This window comes from Pelophylax lessonae, assembly GCF_965119305.1.
Source record: "Pelophylax lessonae genome assembly, chromosome: 2".
In the NCBI taxonomy this organism is placed as follows: domain Eukaryota; kingdom Metazoa; phylum Chordata; class Amphibia; order Anura; family Ranidae; genus Pelophylax; species Pelophylax lessonae.
Window position 1 is genome coordinate 383,937,856 of NC_138769.1, and position 21,123 is coordinate 383,958,978.

The 21,123-nt window shown below is 43.2% G+C and overlaps 1 protein-coding gene across 1 annotated transcript in view; it reads right to left on the reverse strand.

Annotated features, from left to right (window-relative positions):
* Positions 1 to 6,327: 6,327 nt before the first annotated feature.
* TMEM120A (transmembrane protein 120A) overlaps positions 6,328 to 21,123 on the reverse strand; it is a 51,298-nt gene continuing 36,502 nt past the window's right edge. The window contains exons 6-12 of the mRNA XM_082246518.1: positions 20,381 to 20,470; positions 17,407 to 17,472; positions 13,286 to 13,347; positions 13,098 to 13,190; positions 10,871 to 10,935; positions 10,677 to 10,745; positions 6,328 to 6,565 (exon numbers count right to left, since the gene is read on the reverse strand). Of these exons, the coding sequence (XP_082102644.1) occupies positions 6,452 to 6,565; positions 10,677 to 10,745; positions 10,871 to 10,935; positions 13,098 to 13,190; positions 13,286 to 13,347; positions 17,407 to 17,472; positions 20,381 to 20,470 (559 nt within the window). The 3' untranslated portion in view covers positions 6,328 to 6,451. The remainder of the gene's footprint in view (positions 6,566 to 10,676; positions 10,746 to 10,870; positions 10,936 to 13,097; positions 13,191 to 13,285; positions 13,348 to 17,406; positions 17,473 to 20,380; positions 20,471 to 21,123) is intronic.

Sequence of the window (21,123 nt, forward strand, 5' to 3'; positions counted from 1 at the left end):
TAAATGTAGCTAAAATTAAAAACAGAAAGATCCAGACACAATTTACAGTCCGTTGAAATCCTCCATCTATGAATGCAGCTTAGCATATTTGGTAACTGTCCTGTTTTTGCTGGGACAGTCCTGGGGAAATAGGAGCCTGTCCCAGGTAATTTACATTGTCCGTAAAACAAAAGTGGTTGCGGGCCGACATCGTAACGGTGCATGCGCCGTTCCGACATCTTCCGGGCTCGGGAAAGTTTGTACAAGCTCAGCCGGGCGGGCACATGCGCAGTTACGTAATGGCACCATTTTTAAATCAAAGGCACTTGTTCTCGGCAGCACCTGGCCGGCGCTGGCCGCCAGGGCAGAGCAGAGAAGGACCCCTGGAGAGTGAAGACACAGTCACAGACATGAATGTAGGTAGGATGAAAGCAACAATCTTATGTGCAAAAATATCTGATAACAGACACAGGGCCGGCCTTAGGCGTTCAGGTGCCCTGTGTGAGCTAATCCTGTGGCGCCCCCCCGCGCACATTTTCTTGCACCTTTTTTGACTTTTCTTTTTGATTATCACTAATAACTTAGCCCCCCTTACATCAGAGACCCCCACACAGAGCCCCCCTCACATCAGAGACCCCCCACACAAAGCCCCCCCTCACATCAGAGACCCCACACACAGAGCCCCCTTACATCAGAGACCCCCCCACACAGAGCCCCCCTACACACACACACAAAGCCCCCCTCCCATCAGAGACCCCCACACAAAGCCCCTCTCACATCAGAGACCCCCCACACAGAGCCCCCCTTGCATCAGAGACCCCCTACACACACACAAAGCCCCCCTCGCATCAGAGACCCCCACACAAAGCCCCCTTACATCAGAGAGCCCCCCTTACATCACAGAACCCCCACACAAAGCCCCCTTACATCCGATCCCCCCTTACAAAGCCCCCCACATCAGAGACCCCCCTTACATTTTTTGAAGGAGACCTCACTTACCTCACGCTGTCTGCAGCTTTTTTTTTTTCTTTAAACTTCCTGCCCACACATCCCCGGGGAGTGTGGGCGGGGCGGGAGGAGGAGGAGAAGGGGCGGGACGAGGAGGAGCTGACGATCTCTCCACAATGTATCCCCATCACCGCCCAGGATAATTCTGAGCGGTGATGGGGATACATTGTGGAGAAGGATGGATGAATCTGGCCTGGTAGGGGATGAGGATAATGGAGTTGCATTGTGAAAATGGATGAGGATGATTCTGAGTAGGATGAGAGTTACATTGTGGAGAGCCTCTTCACTATGCAACTTCATCATGCCAGCTTGTCTGGCGTCTGTGTTCTATCTAAGGCAGGGGTCTTCAAACTATGGACCTCCAGTTGTTCAGGAACTACAATTCCCATCATGCCTAGTCATGTCTGTGAATCTCAGAGTTTTACAATGCCTCATGGGATGTGTAGTTCCACAACAGCTGGAGGGCCGTAGTTTGAGGATCCCTGATCTAAGGAGTCCAATCAAAAGCACAGCAGCAGTACGTCACTGCACACACATAACACAGTCAGTGACTTACCCTCCACGCTGCTATCTCAATTTTGCTTCATGCACCCGAGAGGGCTGGAGCCACTTTCCTCATTGAGCAGCTGACCACACCCCCATACCCAAGTGCTGCCCAATCAGATAACACTAAACTATCATTACAGAAGCAGGCTCCACCACAGCAGGGAACTAAATGAAGCAGAGCAAGCTGGCTAGGTTTTATCTGCAGGGAGCAGTGTTGTAACTTGTAGGCGGGCTGGACTGGTGAAAGAAGCTTTTATCTTCTTTGCTGGTGCCGCACGGAGGAAAGCTGGGGACATCATGTATCAACGTGGCTCTCTCTGGGTCTCTCCCACAAACCCTGCCAACACAACGCCACAACACCCCCCACCGGCAGCAGTTGTGCTGCCAGTGAAATGAATCAGTGCTGTGCTGCTGACATTTTCAAATTATGTAAGGGAAGCGGGCCCCTCTGGAAGATTGGGCCCCTTACACCTGTACCCCCCCCCCCCCCCGATGGCGGCCCTGTGTTCAGATATGGCTTCTTCTTTGTATTATAGAACTTTGTCTTGCATTTTTGGATGGTACAAGGGTCGCATAGACCACGGTTTTTAGAAGTATTTCTGAGCTCCTGCAGTGATGTCTATCACAGAATCATGCCGGTTTTAATGCAGTGCCATCTGAGGGCCTGAAGATCACAGGCATCCAATATTGTGTTTTGACCTTGTCCCTTGCACAAAGAGATTTCTCCAGATTATCTAAATCTTTTGGTTATGTTATGTACTTTAGATGATGAAATATTTAAAAGTCTTTGCAAATTTTATATTGAAGAAAATGATTCTGAAATTGTTGAACAATTTTTAGATACAGCTTTTTACAGATTAGTGAACCTCTGCCCATTGTTACTTCTGAGACAATCTGACTCTAAGATGGCCTTTTATACCCAATCATGTTAGTGACTTGTCCATTAACAAAATTAGTTGCAAAATGCTTTTCCAGCTCTTCCATGTTAGTACCACTTTGCCAGATTTTTGTTGCCCTCTCCCAACTTTGACATGTGTTGCTTCCATCAATTTAAAAATGACCCCCCTTTTTTTTTCTACTTAAAATGGTGCATTTTCTCAGTTTAACCCCTTGGAGCCTAAGCCTTTTTCTGACATATGTTGCTTACAAGGTAAATCAGCATTTTTTGCTAGAAAATTACTTAGAACCCCCAAACATGATATTTTTTTTCCGCAAAGACCCTATAGCATAAAAGGACGATCGTTGCAATATTTTATGTCACACAGTATTTGCGCAGCGGTCTTTCAAATGCAATTGTTTGGGAAGAAATACACTTTTATGAATGAAAAAAAAAAACAGTATAGTTAGCCCAATTTTTCTGTATAATGTGAAACATGTTACTCCAACTAAATAGATACTTAACATGTCATGCTTTAAAACTGCGCACACTCGTGGAATGGCGACAAACTTTGGTATTTAAAAATCTCCATAGGTGATGCTTTAAAATATTTTAACGGTTACCTATTTGGGATTACAGAGGATGTCTTGTGCTAGAACTATTGCTCTCACTCGAACGATCGCAGCGATACTTCACATGTGTTGTTTAAACACCGTTTTTATATGCAGCCACGACTTGCTTCTGCGCGTGAGCACAGAGGGACGGGACGCTTTAATTTTTTTTTTTCTTATTTATTTTTACACTATTCATAAAAAAAAAAGTGATCACTTTTATTGCGGTTACAAGAAATGTAAACATCCCTTGTGACTGTAATAGGCAGTGGCAGGTGCTCTTCATTGAGGGATCTGGGGTCTAAAAGACCTCAAACTCCTCCTCTGCATTTAAAACGCCAAGTTTGGTCGTTTGAATGCTGTCATTTGTTTTTAAATCTGGTGCCTTTAAGGCCTTGGGTTTTTACATCTGAGACCCGATCAGAGCCGAATTTGGCGAGCCGTAGAAAGACGGCGGGGGGTGCTCCTTGTAATGACAGCCAAGCAGCCGCTCAGCTGCATTGGTTGTCATTACAAGAAAGCCGACCGTTGGCTCTAAACAACGGTACCGAGGTGATGCCTCTAGCTGCAGGCATCACCCCGGTACAACCCTCTAAAGCCAAGGCCGCATATTCAGGTTAAACATTTGATGTATTCTATTTCTATGTAGATTTTACACTGTCAAAACTTTTTTTTGGAATTGGGGATGTATTATTTCTTGCAGCACCTGAAGAGTATGTCAGTGGGAAGGGCGGGGAGGCAGAAACGGAGGAGGATTTCAACTACAAAAGGAATCAGCACAAGGGACACGTCCAAGGTTTTGTACTTATGGTTTTGTTTTGAAGCTTCATATTCTGTGCAACATTCAAAATAGGAGGTGAAAGACAACTTCTTTAGAATGTATCTTTTGTGTTTTTTCGTATGTAACCTAATAGTTATTTTATTGATTTTTTTAGTAGTTATATACTTTTTATCCATTGAGGGATATAGGAATTCAGATACAGTGGAGACATCCAAAAACACTGCAGCTTGAGGGATAGGCAACAGTCACTGACAGGCCCACCAGAAAGTAATGCCCCACACACACCTGCAGATTATCTGAAGACTTTTTCCTTCAGATTTACCTTTTCTATGTAGTGCAAGGGCCTGCCGGATTGCATACAAATTGAAAGTGTTTAGGTTTGACCTCATATTATATGGTTTTGGTAAGTCTGCAGACAAAAGTCTTCAGATAATCTGCACGTGTGTACGGGGCATTACTGGGCATTGTCTACAACTTAGGACCAACTGAAGACCAATGAAGCAGATGAGGAAAAGCCCCCTGCAAGGACTCAAAGGGCAAGAAAAGGCTACAGAGGATCAACTTGATGCTCAAGACCAGAACAAAAGAGAAATGACTCCATAATATAACTGGGTACTCACATTTATAGGCAAAGTTGATCCAGGGAATATCTGATTGCCTCTCGGAGGATCAGGGTGGAATCTTTTCCTCTGCTGGAGCAAATTTGATCATGCAGGATCCAATCGTGTATATGGAATTTTATGGTTGTTTTTTTTTTTTTTATTGGTTGAACTAGATCAGTGATGGTGAACCTTGGCACCCCAGATGTTTTGGAACTACATTTCCCATGATGCTCAACTACACTGCAGAGTACATGAGCATCATGGGAAATGTAGTTCCATCTGGGGTGCCAAGGTTCACCAACACTGAACTAGATGGACTTATGTCATTTTGAACCTGACTAACTATGTGACTCCACCTGAAGGAGTTCCCCAAAGGGAACTTCAGACAAAGTTCCTCTGAATATTCCAAAATGGGGATGCCAGGAAAAGACATTGGAGTGAACACAAGGGCAAGACAGAGGATGTCTTGTCTCGTGCAGTAGCACAAGAAAGGTAGGGAGGAGCAACCGAGGGAGGTACCATTGACAAGGGGGGGATGTGTGGACTAAAAAGGGTGTCTCCCACACCCACATGCCAAAAAGGCAAATTACCCAAGTGACTGATGTATGCACATTCAGCCCCACAATTATAGAAGTGGGGGCACCTTCATGAAGAAGATTTTGAGATGGCTGACATCTACCTTTTAGCCCTACAGGCTGAATAGGCGTAAGGCTCTGAAGGATTGCAAAGGCCTACTGCTTATTTTTTGGGGGGATTTTATTCAAGATGTGAAATGAGAGATCACACAAATACTTAATTACAGATAGCAAATATTATTAGATATTAATATTAGAAAATTTAACAAGAATACTTAACTAAAGATGCTGTTCCCGCCATGGGCCCCTCCATTTTATGGAATTGCGCAGATGACCGAAATCAGAGGCATATATGATGGCAGCTCTGATAGAAATATATAGGACTCCCGCTGCAAGCAACAATATGACCTTTTAAAGACTTGGTCAGTATGCAATGACATTCAGAAAACAGGCTATAAACTCCTTTGCTGATAAACTGCTAAAAACACATAGGATTACAGATGGGGGTTTAAGGGCAGAAAAAAAAATGCCCAAACAAAAACGTGAGTTTAAATAGCAGTGGTGTGTATGAGGCCTAAAAATGTTGCAGTTATTCTTTGTTTTGATATTGGAACATTTACAAAAAAAAAAAAAAAAAAAAAAGAAGACCTATTAAATCCTTTGTTGAAATATTTTATTATACTTTAGGTTTATACAAAGAAACGAGTGTATAACAATAATGAGATCATTTCCACAAGGACGGCAGATGAACAACGGGTCAGTGACCAGGACAGACCACCAAATATTTATAAGCCGAGTTCACAGAGTTATGAGGCTAAAAAACTGGAAGATTTTTACATACAAAATACTATTCAGTTCCCTGTGATATACAGGTTTGTTTTTATATCCATGTGCTTACAGGGCATAGTTAATGGTCATATATACATGAGTTCTGAGCAAACCCTGGAAATGACAATATCTAACAATATCAAATACCAACCCTCCCTCCAACTGTGCTACTGAATTCTGCTGTCTTCAGCATCTGGAATACTTCTGGAGTGTGGGATTCCTGATCCCCTGTTGAGCCCTGTGGTTTTTATGCACATCTACCAACCACCTACGTCACTACAGGACAGAGCCATGACGTAGGGCCAGCTAAAGGAAAGAGCGGCATGGATGAGGGTGTGTCATCTGACAAACAAAAGTGGTGAATGCAGAAGATTTCTCAGTAATTTTAAAGACAGTGGAGCTAGGTGGTGCAGGCAGGGTAACACTTCTTTTCTTTGCAGGCTGGTCTTTTCAATGATGTAGCAACAGAGCCACTTTATTAGTTGCACCTCTAACAGTCTTTTATACAGTTTTCCCTTAACTTAAAAAAACAAAAACACAAGTGGAGTGCTGGGTTTAAAAGGGGAAATTTTCAGGATGTTAGTCATCATATAATTCCCCCAAATAACAGCAGAACTAGATATCATAAGTGACATACAGCTGATTCACTTGTCCTTATGTTCTTCGGTTTGTTTCTGAAACTTCTGGTGGACGACTCGCAGAGTTGTGAAGAAATTTCCCAAGAAATGTACAAGAAAAGGGAGAACACACATTATTACCTACAGGGATTAAACAAAATGATTTTATTGGAAGAAAAAAGGAAAACCATAAAACAGATCACACAAATCTCAAACCAGGTTTTAAATTTAGCGAGGTCAGGATTACAGTTAAAAAATGACTAAAATGGCAGTGAAGGGGTTAACACCAGGGGCGATCAAAGGGTTAAATGTGTCCCTAGGGGGTGCCTTCTAACTGTGTGGGGGATAGACTTGCTGGATGAACACAGAGACCTGTGTTCCTAAATAGGAAGAACACAGGATTCCTGTGTTCATTACTGACAGAAAAGTGGTCTGTCGTGTTTACATCGCCCGGCCGCCGTTCTGTCTCCACGGGGAGCGATCGCGGGTGCCCAGCCAACATCGCGTCTGCTGCCCAGCGCATGCCCCCACTAGCTGTCCCACGAAAGGACCGACAGGTATGTCGTTTCGCAGGACAGAGCCGACCTACCACAGTATAAGTACGGGCCGACCTACCACAGTATAAGTACGGCCGCTGGTCAGCAAGTGGTTAAAAAAAAAAAAAACGTCTTCCCTTACTCCCTCTACCTATCCTGCATACCCTAGATAAATAAATATCTGTATACTTACTTATTTTTATCCACTCTGGTCCGGTCGGGTGATCCTGCAGCTCAGGCTCCCATGTGTCAATGAGCAGCTGCTGCAGGGGAGAGGAGGGAGTGCTGAGAACGGCTGGGCCATGAGATTATTTAAAGTCCTCGTCATAGCCCTCGTAATTCATAGCTGTTGTTGAGCACCCCCATACACAGGGGAGCTGGAGCTGCAGGATCAAGTGACTTGACCAAACTAAAAAAAAAGGAACTGTATACCATAAAAAAATGTAGGCTGCTCCAAATTAAATCTCAATTGAGTCAGACTGTAGAATACATGGATTAACTTTCCAATTGTGGTTCGGTAACTTCTATTACCTGTTGCTTTACAAGTCTCAGATTCATAACAGAGCGGATACAAAGTATGCAATTATGAGATCTAGAAGGATTTTTAACTACTTGACGTCCGCGCTATAGCCGAATGACGGCTACAGCGCAGACCTGAATTGCCGGGAGGGCGTACATTGACGTCCTCTCGGCAAAGAGCGGCCTGCGCACTCCCTACGGAGCGCGCCCGGCTCGCTCTGTGATCGGCGAGTTCATTAAACTCGCCTGATCACAGATTGGAGATCCGGGCAATCGAGCCCCCTTACCATGTGATCAGCTGTCAGCCAATGACAGCTGATCATGTAAAATAAACAGCAGCCGGCGATCAGCTGTTTTTTTTCTCCTCACACTGAAAACAACAACAATCGCCGGCTGTTGTCAGAGGGACATCGGTCCCGAAGAGGAGAGGGATTATTTGTGCCCCCAGTGCCACCTACCAGTGCCCATCAGTGTCACCCACCAGTGGCCACCAGCGCGACCTGCCAATGTCACCCATCAGTGCTCACCAGTGCCACCTATCAGTGCCCCATCATGTGTCCCCTACCAGTGCCTATCATTGCCCATCGGTGCCACCTATTAGTGCCAATCAGTGCCCATGAGTGCCGCCTATTAGTGCCCTTCAGCACCACCTACCAGTACCCTTCAGTGCCACCCATCATTGCACATCAGTGACACCCATCAGTGCCACCTTATCAGTGCCGCCTTACCAGTGCCCATCAGTGCAGCCTCTCAGTGCCTATCAGGGCCCATCAATGAAGGAGAAAAATTACCTGTTTGCAAAATTTTATAACAAACTATAAAAACATTTTTTTTGTTTTTTGTAAAATGTTCAGTCATTTTTTGTTTGTTCAGTAAAAAATAACCCCCCCCCACAGTAGTGATTAAATACCACCAAAAGAAAGCTCTATTTGTTTGAAAAAAAATGATAAAAATTTAATTTGGGTACAGTGTAACATGACCACGCAATTGTCATTCAAAGTGCGACAGTGCTGAAAGCTGAAAATTGGCCTGGGCAGGAGGGGGGTGAAAGTGCACTGTATAGAAGTGGTTGATGAGGAAATCAAAGGTTGTAGCACTTACGGGAGATTTTCATTTAAGATTCATTAAGTATGTGTGCAATGATTACATTTACATTCCCCAGGGTACTTAAGTGGTTGTAAACCCTCACATATACCCAGTGAAGTGAATAGCCTCAGATGATACAGAGATGAAACAAATCCCCCTACATAAGTTTTACTTGTTTATCTTCAGTCTTCTCTTGGTTATAACCCATTCAAAAAGTGCAGATTTGTGATAAAATCCTGCTGTATCTGTTGGGAGGGGGTGAAAAGCTGCAGTTACAGCTCTTATACACTGTGTGAGAGGAGGAATTGGATGACCCCCTACCACCCCTCCACATAGGCAGAGGAACGAAGGAGCATGCAGACCTGTATTCTGAATAGCCAAACTGTGTGCTTATCTACCTCCCAGTCACAAATTTATCTCATATGTTGGGAAAACTTCTCAGAAGTGACTCAACCCAGCGAGTTGAAAAAAAAAAAAAAAACGACACTCAGGTTGGAGCCACTGTACTAACTATCCAATGTTAGTACAGTGATCTCCTCTGCTGTTCTATTGTGTTCTGAGAGGCAGACAGCCCCTCTGCCAGAACACTCCGATCATTGCTCTCAGCCATTCAGTATGAACACTGATCGGGAGCCAATTGGCAGACTTTTTTCGGTCATGTCCCTTCAACAGAAGCCAGCCAGGAGGGGCCTGAATGTCGGCCGGTTTCTATTGAACAGGCCGAGGCTGCCCAACTATTGGCCCATGTGTACTAGGCTTTAAAGCTTTGGAGGAGAGCAACAAGTAAATGCTACGGATTTATGTGCTCTGTTTAGATTTCATGACTTGGGTTTACAACCGCTTTAACCACTTGAGGACCACCCCATGCAGATATACTGCGGCAGGGTGGCCCTCCTGCATGAACTGACGTACGCCGCCGATGACCCGCTTCCGCTGTGATTGAACACAGCAGGAGCCAGTCAGCGGGACCAGCAGACTCGATGTCCGCCAGGACCCGCCAATTGTTCGGAGGAGAGGCAGAACATCGGTCTACCTACGTAAACAAGGCAGACCGCCATTCTGTCACAGAAAAAGATGAAGATCTTGTGTTTCTGCTAAGCAAAAACACAGATCTCGGTCTTCCTCCAGTTAGGCCATCCCCCCACAGTTAGAAAGCAATCCCTAGGAGCACACAACCCTTTGATCGCCTATGATGTTTACCCCTTCCCTGCCGGTGTCATTTATTCAGCAACAGCGCATTTTTTTTTTTAGCAGTGATCACTGTATTGGTGTCACTGGTCCCCAAAAAGTGTCACTTAGTATCAGATTTGGTCGGCGCAATGACGCAGTCCCTTAAAAAAAAAAAAAAAAAAAAAAAAAAAATCACTGATCGCTGCCATTACCAGTAAAAGAAAACATTAAAATTCCATAAATCTATCCCATAGTTTGTAGACAGTATAACTTTTGCGCAAACCAGTCAACATACGCTTATTGGGCGTTTTTTTTTTTTAACCAAAATGATGTCGCAGAATACATATTGGTCTAAATTGATAAATACATTTGATTTTTTATTGGGTATGTTTTATAGCATAAAGTAAAAATAATATTTTTTTTTTTGTTTATAGCACAAAAAATAAAAAAAAACGCAGATGTGATCAAATACCACCAAAAGAAAACTAGATTTGTGGGGAAAAAAAGGATATAAATTTTATTTGGGTACAGCTTCGCACAACTGCGCAATTTTCAGTTAAAGTAACGCAGTCCTGGATCGCAAAAAATGGCCTGGTCATTAAGGGGGGGGGGGGGTAAAACCTTCCAAGGCTGAAGTGGTTAAAGGGAGAATTTTTATTGTGTTGTAGTATTAACGTGTCATTTTTGCATTTACCTTAGCGTTTTTTAATATACAAGTTATTTACTATCCAATATCATGTAATTTTGAGTCGGATAGTTTTTTTGCAAGCAATTTTGAGTACCACTGTGTACACAGCTTTTTGGATGATGCTCTTTATGGGGCAGTATCACTGTATTTCATTTTGTAACATAATAAATTAATAAAAGTGGGGACAGGCAAATACAGAACACGCACATTTTAAAACCTTTGGGTACAAAAAATCCAATATAATGTACATTACCTGCCATTCCTTGCACTCTGGATGCCTAGCTAGTTGGAAGAGTGTGATGGCATTATAGAGCTGCCAGAACTAAAACACAAAAAAAAAAAAACACTTTTACAACAGCTCAGACTAAACTGTTTGCACTGCAGTGTTCAATAGACTATTACAGGTTAGATGGAGCCAACAAATGCACAGTGCATTGCTATACATACCTGGCCAAAGAAGAGAAATGGCAGAAGGAAGGTCAATCCTCTCCACATCCAGGACTGAAATCCCTCTAGAAACATAGTCAGTACATCAGTATTACTGCAAATACACTTGGTAGCATTATGTCAATATATCACAGGACTGAACTAAACAATGATCACACATTTAGGGCTTTCTCCCACCAAATGCGTTGGGGCTAAATAGGCAGCCATTTCGTGTGCAGCCCCAAAGCATAGACAAGGCAACATGCCTTGTTTTTAATGGTGTCAGTTCCCACTGCAGCATTGGTGCTTCTGGTGTCAGTTCTTACTACAGCATTGGTGCTCCTGGTGTCAGTTCCCACTGCAGCATTGGTGCTTCTGGTGTCAGTTCCCACTACAGCATTGGTGCTTCTGGTGTCAGTTCCCACTGCAGCATTGGTGCTTCTGGTGTCAGTTCTCACTACAGCATTGGTGCTTCTGGTGTCAGTTCTCACTACAGCATTGGTGCTTCTGGTGTCAGTTCTCACTACAGCATTGGTGCTCCTGGTGTCAGTTCCCACTGCAGCATTGGTGCTCCTGGTGTCAGTTCTCACTACAGCATTGGTGCTCCTGGTGTCAGTTCTCACTACAGCATTGGTGCTTCTGGTGTCAGTTCTCACTACAGCATTGGTGCTTCTGGTGTCAGTTCTCACTACAGCATTGGTGCTTCTGGTGTCAGTTCTCACTACAGCATTGGTGCTTCTGGTGTCAGTTCCCACTACAGCATTGGTGCTTCTGGTGTCAGTTCTCACTACAGCATTGGTGCTTCTGGTGTCAGTTCCCACTACAGCATTGGTGCTTCTGGTGTCAGTTCCCACTACAGCATTGGTGCTTCTGGTGTCAGTTCTCACTACAGCATTGGTGCTTCTGGTGTCAGTTCTCACTACAGCATTGGTGCTTCTGGTGTCAGTTCTCACTACAGCATTGGTGCTTCTGGTGTCAGTTCCCACTACAGCATTGGTGCTCCTGGTGTCAGTTCTCACTACAGCATTGGTGCTTCTGGTGTCAGTTCCCACTACAGCATTGGTGCTTCTGGTGTCAGTTCCCACTACAGCATTGGTGCTTCTGGTGTCAGTTCTCACTACAGCATTGGTGCTTCTGGTGTCAGTTCTCACTACAGCATTGGTGCTTCTGGTGTCAGTTCCCACTACAGCATTGGTGCTTCTGGTGTCAGTTCTCACTACAGCATTGGTGCTTCTGGTGTCAGTTCTCACTACAGCATTGGTGCTTCTGGTGTCAGTTCCCACTACAGCATTGGTGCTCCTGGTGTCAGTTCCCACTACAGCATTGGTGCTCCTGGTGTCAGTTCCCACTACAGCATTGGTGCTTCTGGTGTCAGTTCTCACTACAGCATTGGTGCTTCTGGTGTCAGTTCTCACTACAGCATTGGTGCTTCTGGTGTCAGTTCCCACTACAGCATTGGTGCTTCTGGTGTCAGTTCTCACTACAGCACTGGTGCTTCTGGTGTCAGTTCCCACTACAGCATTGGTGCTTCTGGTGTCAGTTCCCACTACAGCATTGGTGCTCCTGGTGTCAGTTCTCACTACAGCATTGGTGCTTCTGGTGTCAGTTCTCACTACAGCATTGGTGCTTCTGGTGTCAGTTCTCACTACAGCATTGGTGCTTCTGGTGTCAGTTCCCACTACAGCATTGGTGCTTCTGGTGTCAGTTCTCACTACAGCACTGGTGCTTCTGGTGTCAGTTCCCACTACAGCATTGGTGCTTCTGGTGTCAGTTCTCACTACAGCATTGGTGCTTCTGGTGTCAGTTCCCACTACAGCATTGGTGCTTCTGGTGTCAGTTCTCACTACAGCACTGGTGCTTCTGGTGTCAGTTCCCACTACAGCATTGGTGCTTCTGGTGTCAGTTCCCACTACAGCATTGGTGCTTCTGGTGTCAGTTCCCACTACAGCATTGGTGCTTCTGGTGTCAATTCTCACTACAGCACTGGGGCTTTAGCAAAGTATTGAGCAAAGGCTGTGAGTACGCATGTATATGTGATTTTTTTCCTTTTTTATTTTTAATACATTTGCAAAGATTTTAAACTTCTTTCACATTGTCATAATGGGGTGTAGAATTTTGAGGAAAATAATGAATTTATTCAATTTTAGAATAAAGCTGTAACATAACAAAATGCAGAAAAAGTGAAGCGCTGTGAATACTTTCCAGATGCACTGTACATTATGTGGTTAACGCAAACTCTTCCACTCACCCACAGTAAGGTCCATGTTATGCCTCTCCCCAAGAGCTCGTAGTCTGTACAAACAGCCGCTTTGGTAGTAGTATTGCAGAAACTGTACAAAACCTGCAGAAGCAAAAACAGCTCAGAGAAAAGAAAATGTGGGCACCGACTTGACAAATCAGACAAAACATAACACGCACACACAATATCACACCTACTTTGATACATAGAAAATGAAAGGAATTGGTTTCTGAACAGCTGGTACATTAATCCATCTGGCCTAAAAGAAAACAAAAGCAATTTTAAAAAACTGACAAAATCGAACGGATATTAAATCTTTACCTAATTTAATTTGTATTTTACAGTCTTATTTATTAAAAATGACTCCCATTATATCACAAGGGTGGGAAACCAGTTAGTTTTGGGACCTTCAAAAACAGCTCATGCCTACCCATTACCCTTGGTTCACACCTATGCGGTTTTTAGTGCGTTTTGCAGAAACTGGTTTACTATGGATCTAGTGCACATCGGTACGTTTTGAGCTGGTGCGTTTTTTGGAAAGGGTCAGGGACTTGTTTTTCTGCAGCAGATTGAGTTTTGCGTGTAATAGACTTAAATAGACCCACACCAATAACGCAAGTGTTGCATTTTGCATTTTTTTTTGCCAGTAGAAGAGTATGACAGTTCTGTTCATGGAGTATGACTCTGATGCAATTTTACACTCTCTGGCACTTGGGTATTATTAAAGTTGAATTAAAGTAGTTCAGCAAACTTAATGTGTGCAAAGTTATGTTAGGGTTAAATCTAAGAGTAAGGCTACGTTCACATGTGGGCGCAAGGGATCGCGGGCAGAATCACAGCGATTCTGCCCGCTTTCCGGAATCATTGCAAATCGTGGAACACCTGTGCGATGCCCGTGATTTGCAATGGAACCCCAAACGCTGTGCGATGTTGTAGCGATTTCCGCCTGCAGAATCACAGTAACATCGCGCAAACAGAATCGCGGGATGCACAACTCACAAAAGCAGCTCTTGTACCTTTTTTGGGCGTCATGCATCCAGCGATTCTGTTTGCGCGATATTACCGCGATTCGGCAGACGGAAATCGCGGCAACATTGCACAGCGTTTGGGGTGCCATTGCAAATCACGGGCATTGCACAGGTGTCCCGCGATTTGCAATGATTTCCGGATCGCAGGCAGAATCGCGGTGATTCTGCCTACGATCCCTTACGCCCACATGTGAACGTAGCCTTAGCGGCAATTGTTAGGATTGGGTTTAGCAGTAATTGTTAGGATTGGCATTCTAACCCTACCAATTACAGCTAACTCTAACAATTACTGATAACCCAGACGCTAGCCCTAACCCTAAAATGCGACTTGGGACACATAAAGGTCCCTGTACAACTTTAATGTGGCTTGAGTGCCAGAGAGTGTAAAGTCACATCATAGTCACGCTCCATGAACAGAACTGTCATACTTTCCTATTAGCAAAGAAAAAGCAAAACGTGTCAAAAACGCAAAATGTTCCAGAAAACGCATCTTGCCGTCACTCGACTTCCTGTCTAAGAGGATCCGCGACCGGATCGTTCTCCCCGCTCTCGGCGGGTCCGGTAAGCGGGGAAAACGGCCAGGACACGGCGGGAGGGGGCACCTCTTCCAACGCACCGGAAGGGTGATCCCTGGGACCACCCTTACCTGAAAGCCGACCGCCTGCAGTTTAGCTGTCTGCTGCCATAACACCGGTATTTAGCTTTAAACTAATGACGTATATAGTCGTTAGGCGGTCGTTAAGTAGTTAAAGTGCTACTAAACCCACAGCAGTAAAATCAGTTTGTATATGCAGTAAAGCATGCTTGTTATACTCACTGTGGAACCTAAGGAGTTCAGCCTTTTTACACAATGTGGAGGATTTTTGATCCTGTCTTCTCTGTTCCTCCCCTTCTTCCACAATCTCTAATCTATCTGCTGATAGAACAGAGCCTTGGGGGCACTCTGCACATGCTAAGTTTGGTGTGTATTGCCATTTTTTTTTTTTCTTGGGAGGGTGCATGTTATTAGCACAGGGCCAATCAGTACTGTCAAACAGAGGATCAGGGGTCCTGCATCCTCATAGGACAATTAGGGGAGAATGAAAACCTCTCCTACAAGCTTTAACAAGACACTGATAGAAGTTACTAAGGCTATATACTACTGATGAGAAAAGGTATTTAGCAGTTTATATTTACTAAAATATTTGAATTTCCATGTCTTGTTTACTATGAGAGACCAGATATAGTAACTGCAGGATCCTGGGTTTAGTAACATTTTAAGTCAGGAAACTGAAAACAGCTAAGAGGCAGGGCTTTTGGTAGAAGAGACGTTGGATGTCAGGATGTTAGTGTAACAGAAAATGTCAAATTACCATTAATAAAAAGCAGACACCTTTCAATGCCACCTCGAGTGCCCCAGGACCCCAAAGTCTAGGAATTTGGAAAGCAAAGTGGACAATTTTCTTCATGTGCAGTGGCACTTGTATACAAGAAGACTTCACCCACCAACACAGGAGCTCTTTATTAACATGTCAGCACATCTGCTTATAAACCTATTCCCGTGCCTTATACAGAATTCTATTTTTTTTTATATTCCAAAGCCTTTTCGTTTTTCACAAAACATCATGCCAAAATAAAAATGTACTCATATTACCAGTGAATGGCAAACAGTGTTTGAGAAAAGCTTAGGCTGGCATTTTCCGAGAAAGTATGCAGCCAGTGAAAATCGCAATATTCAACATGCATACTTGTTCTGGGTGAAAACTCCGCTAACTAGTGATGTCAAAAGAGAAGGAGGAGGACAGACAGATGTAACTAATTCTAAAGGAAGTAAGCAATGGCAGCTCAGTCATTTCTGCCATTAAAACCCCTATAATGTGAATAGTGCTATTTTGAATTATAAGGGAATCCACACTTTTATGATCTATGAAGCGGTTATCAGATTTCCTCAAATGCCTGTTCTAAGGCAGAACTATCCAGACTACCAGCCTTAGAAGTGTAAGGGATGTCAGGTACCCCATAAAAAAAAAAAAAAAAAACACATTTCCGTTTATGGCATTTCTATGAAACCACCAGTAGATGGCAGCACAAAGTTCAACTGCAAGCAAGGCATGGGAGGAACTAAAAGTTAGACCTTTTGTTCCTGGGGGAACAGAATAGCAGTTGCTGTGTCCCTCAGAATAAAAAGTCATACCTCATGTCCTTATCATTGCAGGTAAGAAGGAGTAGATTTAAGACTATAAACAGGGCAAAATTGATTTAATTTACATCCCTGTGATCAGTAAAGGCTCCTGTCACTACTGTGTGATTGAATAACATACTGCACAAATGTTAGTGGGTCACACTGTCGCATCACATGACTACAGTGTACCAGGAATGTGGTTATTAAAGTGTTATGTTTTTATATCTGATATTAGGTTGTATTATGAGACCACTGTGATGAAGGAGGAGTAACAACATTTCAGCACATGTTTAATTGGTTATTATTTTCTATGAGGACGTTATTCCTGTATATCAGAATGTTGATATTGTTTATATATATATATATATATATATATATATATATATATATATATATATATATATATATATATATATATAGTTATGTAATAGTATGTATGAACAGAATAGCAGTTGCTGTGTCCCTCAGAATAAAAAAAGTCATACCTCATGTCCTTATCATTGCAGAAACGTTTTCAATAAAAATAATTCTGGTTTCACCCGGTCCGATCCCTTCGCACATTGGAATTATTGACCATACTTTCAGCATATGTGCAACAGAAGCAGAGATCGGAGTTTATTTACGAAAAGGCAAATATACTGTGCCCTTTGCTCCAGAGCTTAGTAAATGAGGTAAAACTTCACTTTGCAAAGAATGCTCAATCATTTGCAAAGAAAATAAAAATAATCTGCATTTTCGCTTCACATGATAGAAATCAGCAGAGCTTCCCCTAATTCCCTCAGAGCTAGAGCAAATGCAGTGAACAGTACGCTTGCCCTCAATAAAACAATCTCATAGCCTAGAGCAGTAATGGCGAACCTTGGCACCCCAGATGTTTTAGAACTACCTTTCCCATGATGCTCTACTACACTGCAGAGTGCATGAGCATCATAGAAATTGTAGTTCCAAAACATCTGGGGTGCCAAGGTTCACCATCACTGCCCTAGAGTATACTATCACTGTCTATATGCCTAAATATGGGGGCAGGATCACAAAAGGAAAAATTCCCTAAAGAACATATTAGTGGTTGACTTTTCTGAAGTGTAAGGTAAAATCCAGTTTATCCAAGAGCTGTAATATGTGAACTTACCAGGTTAACATGACGCCTGAGAGAAAGGTGGATATATAATGGTTTAGGACCCACCAGCCTTTAATTCTGTGGAAAAAAACATAGTATAAAGTTAATTTACATGAAGCTTTCGCAGAACTCATGACACACAAAGCTCTGCTACCCTCCACTTGGCAGGATAGCAAAGATCCATCATATATGAACTTGCCCTCTAAAGGCCGGCCATACATGGAGCAAATTTCTTTCTTGCAACCCATGGATTCCTCCATCAACACAGACAGGGGTTTATTTACTAAAGCTGGAGTGCAAAATCAGGCTCAATTCTCCATAGAATCCAATCAGCTTCTAACCTCAGCTTGTTCAATTAAACTTTGGAATTAAAACCTGGAAGCTGATTGGTTTCTTTGAAATGAGCCTGATTTTGCCCTCTCCAGCTTTAGTAAATAAACCCCACAGTGTTGATGCAGGAATCCCTGGTGCTGAGCCCTTGTCTTCTCCTGGCCGGGGAAGTGGGGGGGGTCACCCCCGCTAGGAGAAGACAGTGATTATTGTTAGCAGCTATAGCAATAATCGCAAGAGAATCTGGCAGGCTGGTTGTACTTAAGTTGAATGATCAAATTGGTAGACTCAGCCTGCTGAACCAGCTGAGATTTGAACCATGTATTGCCTGCCTAAGATGCATACCCCATGACTTATCTTTTACTGACCAGAGTTTTTTTTTTTTTTAATAACGCAATGTTGACATATCCGGTCAAGTGCACTGGAAGGCTGCTGTTTACAGCATTTACTGTAGTCCCCAAGAGAAACCAAAAAAATAATCAGTCAGCAACCAATTATAATGACATTTACAATTATCATCAGATCCTAAAAAGTAACCCTCCCAGGCATTAAAGCCCACTTAAAGAGCACCTGGGAGGTGGTGCAGCTTCTGTATCATGTAAGCGCTGTGAATGGTTCTCACAGCTGTCACATGATTAGGAGCCCATCCTGTGGGTTTCCTATCAGAAACCTTGACGCCTGTTGTCGGTGACAGTTTGGTCAGTGTGCCTAGGGCATGCAGTGAGCACGCTCTCACCACAAAAACCTCATGCTGCCTATGTGCGATTGCTGGCCATTAAATCCCATCTTTCTTGCCACCGCAAATATGTGTTACGCAACCGGTAGGAGGTTAACCTGCCGACAAACGTTAAATTTGAAAATGGTCCTCTTTTGCCCCAAAAGGCAGACATTTTAGAGGATAACTATGCTCTCAGCAAAAAAAGGTAACTTTTTTTTTAAAGCAAAACAAGCTTTGAGTTTTGTACAAAATACAAGAAAGAAACAGAAATATTAAAAGAAAAGCAGCATCAGTACAGAAAACCATCACTTAGTGCAAAATCAGTGCCCTGGGTTCATGTGAAAAACAATACAGCTTTTGAGAAAAAGAACAAAAATAAAAATTGGATTACCAATGACAATGATATTCTTGAGAAGCCTCAACTTAGGAGGCAAACCTATATGATAACAGTATATATTGGTGAGATTTACCGTTATCAGTGTCCTAGATGAACTCTAAACATTGTCTGCATACAGAATTATAGTACACCTCTACGGAGGTACATATTGATGGGGACATGGGCGTCCGCAGAACTTTTTTCAGGGGGGGGCATCATTTTAAGGTCACACATGCTCTGCCCCTTTTCAACAATGTCATGAAGGGGAGGGGCTTAATCATTATACTTATTTTGAGTATTTATTTTTAAAGACCAAACAGCAGCGTTTTTTTTTTTTTTAAAGCATTTGTTAACCTAAAAAAAAAAAAAAAAAAAGATCCTGTTCTCTTGAAGCATGTTATACAGCACAGTGCTGAAATACCTGGCTTATCCTGCCTGATTATGTCCTCCCCTCTAAACTGACCATGGTATATAATGGCTGCTGAGCCCTAAAACCGTGGTCAGTCTATGTGCCTCCGTCATCCGCAGCCCTCCTGTCCATCCTCTCTCCCCCCTCCCTCCCTGCCTATCTGCTCCTGCTTCCCCTCCCCTCCTGCTGCTGTAGTTTCATTTCAAGTTTCATATCCTGTCTACAGATCGTTTAATAATCCTGTGTGCCCCTGTGTCTGTGTTTTATAAAAATAAGCCATTCTTTACAAGTTTTCAGAGCGCAACTCATCGCTCACGTGACCGGTCGCTTCTCTCCTCCTCTCCCCGTCCTCCCCTCCCGACTGACATCAGTGAGGATTCCTTGGCCCCGCCCGCTGCAAGCAGCTGTAAGACGGGGAGAGGAGAGAGCCGATGGGTCACGTGAGCGGTGTTTAACCCTCTGAAAACTGGTAAAGAACAGCTTATTTTTTAAAAACACAGACACACAGGATTATTAAACAGACCAGACAGAATGGTATAAAGTGGCTTAACAACCACTTGAAAGGGGAAGTTGAGATTCCGGGGGGGGGGGGGCATTTGCCCCTACCTGCGGATGTCCATGGATGGGGATTGTAGTCATCTATCCTAAATTTTATCGTATGTACCTGGAAAGCCCCTATTAGCATAAATCATCTTTTTATATAGTAGAGTATTATTGACCTCATTAGGCCAGGCGGCAAAGGTAGGGGGCATAGCTTGTATCCAGATACGGGCTTTAACTTTCCTGGCACTAAATAATGTTTCATGTATAAATTTAAGGGAATGTTTGTCCATATCTGTGTCAGGGAACAAGCCCAGCAAACATTGCCTAGGGTCCATTGTCATTGGAGTACCCATCTGATTGTGGAAAAATTGAGCAACCTGCGTTCAGAAGACCCGCCAAAAAAAGTAACTTTCACAATACCCTCATAATGATTGCCAAATGACAGGTATCAGGGTATACTGTAGATCAGCCATGGTTGGATGATTTACAGGAATAGTTCCAGACTAGGAGCCCTATTTAAAAATAAGTGGTATGGCTGCTGCACTGCAGTCAAGCCAAAAAAAAAAAAAAACACCATATATAAGAAAAAACAATTACAGTTTTCACTAACCTTGAACCATTATTGATTAAAATGCTTTCACGGATTGTAAGTGTGCAGTAATACCAAACCAATAAAAAGTTAAACACAGCATCACCCACTCTGAAAGACAAAACAAAGACATGCATATTGCAGCAAGGGATCATTGCTTACTGTCATCACTCTACATTGCTTGTACTCAGCAGTATCTATCAGAATCAGATTGACATATTTGTTGAATGAGTAGCCATTTTCGATTAAGAAAAAATAAAAAAATAAATCACATGCATCCCCCTGTTAAACAGATCTTTAAAGTGTCTACAATGATGTTATTCCACCCACTCCTCCCAATTCTTGGTGATAAAACTTGGAATCCCTATGCTCAAGCTCAGTTCACACTAGATGCGGTGCAAACAGCGAATTTGTGGCAAATCTGCACTGCATCAAAATCGCCACCTGTTCACGCAAACTGATTGCAGAGTATATGTTAACGACATCCCGCAATCAGTTTGCAAAACGCAGTGCGATTTGCAGAATGGGATTGCATAGGTGTGAACATGCATGTGATCTGATTCTGGTGCGGACAAAAAAAGGGTCATTGTAGGAGTGTGGTGTGAATGCTGTATGATTTGAGCCGTACCAAGCAATGGCTAAAATTGCACCCCAGAGACAACGCATGTAACTCTCACAGGAATGTGTTGTGATTCCTGTGCGAATTACATGTGGTGGCCTGCACCGCATCAGTGTGAACCTGGCCTTAGACCTAATCGTTTCTA